This window comes from Mercenaria mercenaria, chromosome 4 (assembly GCF_021730395.1).
Source record: "Mercenaria mercenaria strain notata chromosome 4, MADL_Memer_1, whole genome shotgun sequence".
Taxonomy (NCBI): domain Eukaryota; kingdom Metazoa; phylum Mollusca; class Bivalvia; order Venerida; family Veneridae; genus Mercenaria; species Mercenaria mercenaria.
Window position 1 is genome coordinate 72,169,814 of NC_069364.1, and position 5,542 is coordinate 72,175,355.

Sequence of the window (5,542 nt, forward strand, 5' to 3'; positions counted from 1 at the left end):
TAGCCGAGAAAAAATTTTATTTGAAACATACATTGAAAACCATTTGTAAAAAATTATATAAAAACATATATACAGTGTTAAAAAATATCTGCTGTAAACATACCGATATCGCAACAAATGTGAATTAAAATTTCGTGTTTTACGATAGATGCCTGTATGTTTTAAAAAGGATAAAATACCGTTGATGGAAACTGTTTCAAACAACTCTTTTGAAAGTTTTAACGTCAAAGTATGTACTGCACTGTACAGCTGTAACTGTAAGTCCACACAATGAATTGAAATATTTTTAATAGTCAGTAGTGTTGTTTGACATGGGATACATTCAGGTTGATCTTCTTTATTCAGAGGTAAGAATGAGTCAAACGAGTATGACCTATTCGACAGCGAGAAAGAACAACAGCGAACAGATATGTTCACTTGGTGCCATTCACCTAAAGCAGGTTTAATATCATGATGTTAATGGAACGAAGTATTGTTCCATGACGATTTGCCAATTTGATAAAAGTTATATATTTTCTTTTTTACATTTGATTTAAAGTCAGTATATGGCAATCTGGAATAATAATCGCGGCAATGAAAGGGACTTCTTTGCTGTAGTATCAGCATCCTCGTTTCCATTAATACCAAATGACTTGGAACCGAACAAAACATGACAGACATTTTAAAAGATAGTACATTAACCTTGAAAAGAATATTTGGAATGTAAGGGTTTTCCATATTTCGGCTATGAATTGACTGCAAACCTGAGGTGTTTTAAAATATATTCACGGTGTTCAGGTGATCTTTCATTGCGGCGAATACGTAGTTATTGAAACATCGACTGGGCCGCTAGCACGTTGCTATGACTATTAAATAGCTTCTAGGTATGTACATGTGATGCCATTCTAATTTAATGATTGCAGTTGCTGGTGGACATGCTACTGGTTATAATGGCACCGGTAATGATAAATTGCATATCACGGGAACTTAATTGACGAGCACATATTGGAATTTGCGGAGTATAATAAACATAAATGTCAAACACGCCAGCATTTTATATATGTTTAAATAAAGTGAAAGTACTGTAGTGATGTAGATGGCGTTAATGTCTTGAGACAAATTTATTATTAAATTTATTTTTGAGCAATTCGTGTTGTGCAAAAGTTAAAATCAATCACTGCAATGAAAATAGATATAATTACATAATAGGCTTCGTTAATGTTACTATCTACAAAATACGAGAAAAATGTGCTATATAATTTTGTAAGCATTTCAACCATCTGAAGTATTGCTGTCTGGATCTAATTGGTTTCCTTCTTCTGTCTCTTTTTCATTACTAGATTTACTTTGTTTTACTCTAATTTCTACAATTAAATATAAAATCATCGACACCATCAGTAAACTTATGGCGATTATCAATTTTTATTGACACACAGAGCAGGTTTCCATAAATAAATGTGAATGTAAAACCAATGGCTTTCCAGGTATGGTAGTTGGCTAAGGCGGAGTCTTTCTTTTCCGGGAATAGCAGTGCAACCAAGGCTGAAATAAAAATCATAGACAAAGCAAAATTTAACAAATTGATCAACTAGTAGAATAAGTAATATATTATCAGCAAAAATCACAATTGTAATTATCTATATTTACTTTTTTATAATCAGTTATACAAGGTTTAAATCTGTGAGACCCTTTCCACATTAAGATTTCAACAGATTCACTTTCTGTTTCGATGCAAGTTTATTCATCGGCGGCAAGAAACAGGAAGTAAGAAAAACACCAAAAACTTCACATATCAAAAATATACCTAAAAGGATATGCACAATATGACGGTCGGGTTCATCAATTATAGTGCCATTGACCGCCATTGGACAATCTTCACTACCACAAAACTTTACAGTTGTTTTATTGGCTGAGGAACTACTTTCGTAGCTGCCATGTTGAAGAAATAGAGATGAAATCAGGTTTCCCGTTATTTGCGTGGTTTCAAACATTGCAAAGAAAATTCCATTTAATTTACTAAGAACAGCATGACCATCTTTCGAAGTTCTGTCTGCGTAGGAACATGCCATATCAGCCAGTTATACACTTTGAGACGTCCACATTGGTCCAGCCGTGAGGCTTAATAATACTGATGACGGCACTAACGTCGCAAAGGTTGGATAAAATTAGTTCCTATATAGATCACGTGACATATGAACGAGATAACGAGAATCTTTTTCTCCCCAAAAACATGAATGATGGCAGATGCGAGGATGCCAGAGATGATTATACAAGCGTACATACATGACAAGGAGATGATTCCAAGGCCTTGCTCTTGATTCAAACTACTTTGAAGATTTTGTATTGCAAGGTATGCAGTAAATATTGCTGTAAAGGCTCCTGACAACACAAATGTATTTCTGTATACTTTTCCTGTCGCTTTTACATCCATTTTGAATTAACGTATTTATTCTGTGCTATACGAGCTGGTATCTATACTATTTCTTCTGATTGGTGCTAGTGTTAAACTGTAAAAAGAATACCAATTATAGAGGTCCGTCGTGCTACGTGTGTCGTCCGTCAATATTTACCTTTTTAACACTCTAGAGGCCACATTTGTGACCCAGTCTTTATGAAACTTGGTCAGAATGTCTAGGATAATCTATAATGTTATGACTGATGTTAACAGCTTCAGACGTTAGAAATAATTCTCTAAGTTATTTTAACAAAATGCCATTTAGTGTCCGTGTTCTTGATTCACTTAATAAACCGTAGAATACTTTGCTTTATGAGTCAACGAAAGAATAATGCGATAAACTAAAAATATCAACCGGAACCACGTGTTTGGCACGCTAACAATGAAGGTTGCAAAAAAAAAGTAAATTCGGACGACTGTTAAAAATAAATCATTCATAACTAATACATTCATAACTAATATACTTTTCCATACATCTGATCCTTTGCTCATAACTCTCGCATTATGTTAAGAACTGATTTTAAAACGTGTAATACAATATTAATTGCTTGTACCGTTAGAGTACATATAGTATTAATCCATAATCTTAATGTCATTATCCAGTACTATCATGCTTAAAGACCCACCACAACCTAGTGACCTACTTTTATCTCTCATATAAACTTCATGCCAATCATTCTGATAGTACTGGTATAATACAGTTATTCTACAAGATGACAGGCGGCCAATTTAGGCCCTCCTTGAATTAATGTGTTTTCACAACTTCATCTGCAAAGTTATTCAGTCAATCTCTTGTCAGTAGTTTAAAAAAAACACAGAATAATAGCTATCTAACAAAGTGTGGTCTAAACTCACCTTAATACATCAAGTACTGTGCAAACTACTACATTAATTCAATAATATATTTAGACATTGTCTTTGTCTTGTATATGTCACTGTCAATTTGAAACTAGATACTTGTTATTTTTCAGTGTTCAACTCGCCTTAGCACGAAGTGCTCAAGGTGAGCTATTAAGGTGAGCTATTGTGACCGGTCATTGTCCGTCGTCCGTCGTGCTACGTGCGTCGTCCGTCAATATTTACCTTGTTAACACTCTAGAGGCCACATTTGTGACCCAGTCTTTACTTGGTCAGAATGTTCAGGACAAGTTTGAAAATGGGTCATGTGGGGTAAAAGTCTAGGTCAGTAGGCCAGATCAAAGGAAAATCTTGTTAACACTCTAGGGTCTACAGTTTAAGTTTGAAACTCATGAGAATTGGTCAGAATGTTTGTCTTGATGACTTCTAGATCAAGTTTGATTCTGGGTCATGTGAGTCCAAAACTAGGTCAAATTAAAGGAAATGCTTTTTAACACTCTAGAGGCCTGTTTATGATCCTATCTTCATGAAACTTGATCAGAATATCTATCTAGGTAATCTTTAGTCCAGGTTTGAATCTGGGTCATGTGGAGTCAAAAACTAGGTCACTAGGCCAGGTCAAAGGAAAATCTTGTTAACATTCTAGAGACCACATTTTAAAGTTGAAACTTATGAGAATTGTTCAGAATGTTTCTCTTGATAAAATCTAGGTCAGGTTCGAACATGGGTCATCTGGGGTTAAAAACTAGATCACCCGGTCAATTCAAAGAACAACTCTGTGTGTGCAATAGGGGCTGCATTTTTGACTGGATATGCGTATAATTTGATCAAATCTTATGAAATCTATTATAATTTCGTATATGGGTCATCTGAGGTCAAATACTAGGTCGTCTGATCAAATAAAAGAAAACCCTTGTGTATGCAATAGGGGCTGCTAGAATGTTTGTCTCCGTGAAATCTCGGATGATTTTATATCTGGGGCACTAGGGGTCAAAAACTAGGTCACTAGGTCAAATAAAAGAAGAAGATAAGATTGTTTACTCTCTAGGGATCACATTTTTTATTTCATCTTCATAAAACTTGGTCAGAATTTTTGTTGTCATGAAGTCTTTGTAATTTTGAACCTGTGCTACGTGGGGTCAAAATCAAGGTCACTAGGGTAAATCATAGGAAAAGCTAGTTAACACTCTAGAGACCACTTTTATGCTCCAATCTTCACGAAACTTTGAAAAAGTGTTTATGTTCATAAAATCTTGAAAGAGTTCTAATCTGGGTCATGTGGGGTAAAAAAATAGGTCACTAGGTCAGCTCAAGGAAAATACTTGTTTACACTCGAGAGGTCACATGTTTGGTTCAATCTTAATGAAAATTTGTGAAAATATTTGTCTCAATGAAATCTTGGATGGGTTAATTCGGTTAAGGTTGGATACAAAAACAAGGTCACTAGGCCAAATTGAAGAAAAACCTTGTTTACATTACAGAGGCCACATTTTTGCTCCAATCTTCATGAAACTTAGCCAGAATGTTCATCTCCTTAAAAACTCGGACGAGTTTGAAACTGGGTCAAGTGGTATCAAAACTGGGTCATTAGGTCAAACATGTTAACGTTATTATGGTATGTTACTCAGGTGAGAGACCTAGGGTCATCTTGGACCTCTTGTTTACCATCAAGGAAATACACAAGAATACATTTGTTTTGTGACGTGTCTTTAAACAGTTTATAATTTAATATGCTATGGAACTGCTTTTACTATGTTCATGCGATAACATTAATAATATTCATCTGTTAAAAAACCGTTAAATTTTTTTAACACTGGAAAGATTATGAAACAATAATACCGCTTACCGTGCGTCTATCCTAGTTCGCTGTCAACTTCATGAAAATGTACACAAACACGTGGCTTTTACATGACCTTCAAGGAAATAAAACGAGAACATTATTTAATTCGCACTGTTAAAGCTTGAGTCTGGTGATTATTGACAAAAGAAAGCGTTAGATAAATTGAACGGGAAATCAAAACTGGTAAACAATTTAAGAACTGATTTTTCAACAATCGAGAACATATATGGAACCCAATGACAAGTAATTTCTTTGAATACTGTACATAAATTATGTAACAAAAGCATGTAAAGATGCGAAATAGCCTGGAAGGTAGATCAGTCCGATTTCAGATCTAAACAAAAAAGGCTCTAATCCCACGTTGATGTTTATCTTTCCTTGTTTATAATTTTCCTTTATTTTCAAATGAC

At 34.6% G+C, this 5,542-nt stretch overlaps 1 protein-coding gene across 1 annotated transcript; it reads right to left on the reverse strand.

Moving 5' to 3' along the window:
• Window positions 1–5,078, reverse strand: LOC128556664 (protein unc-93 homolog A-like). Its single transcript, XM_053542272.1, has 2 exons — window positions 2,125–5,078; window positions 1–2,056 (listed from the first exon to the last, which is right to left on the reverse strand). Exons 1-2 carry the CDS (start codon window positions 2,408–2,410, stop codon window positions 1,677–1,679), a joined length of 666 nt encoding a protein of 221 aa, XP_053398247.1. The 5' UTR covers window positions 2,411–5,078; the 3' UTR covers window positions 1–1,676.
• Between the last annotated feature and the right edge of the window lie 464 nt (window positions 5,079–5,542).

Excerpts from the sequence above, each read along its gene's own strand:
- LOC128556664 (XM_053542272.1), bottom strand. The coding sequence starts at position 2,410 with ATGGATGTAAAAGCGACAGGAAAAGTATACAGAAATACATTTGTGTTG. Across the intron at positions 2,057-2,124 it reads TTTTATCCAACCTTTGCGAC|TGGCTGATATGGCATGTTCC; the intron begins GTTAGTGCCGTC and ends AAAGTGTATAAC.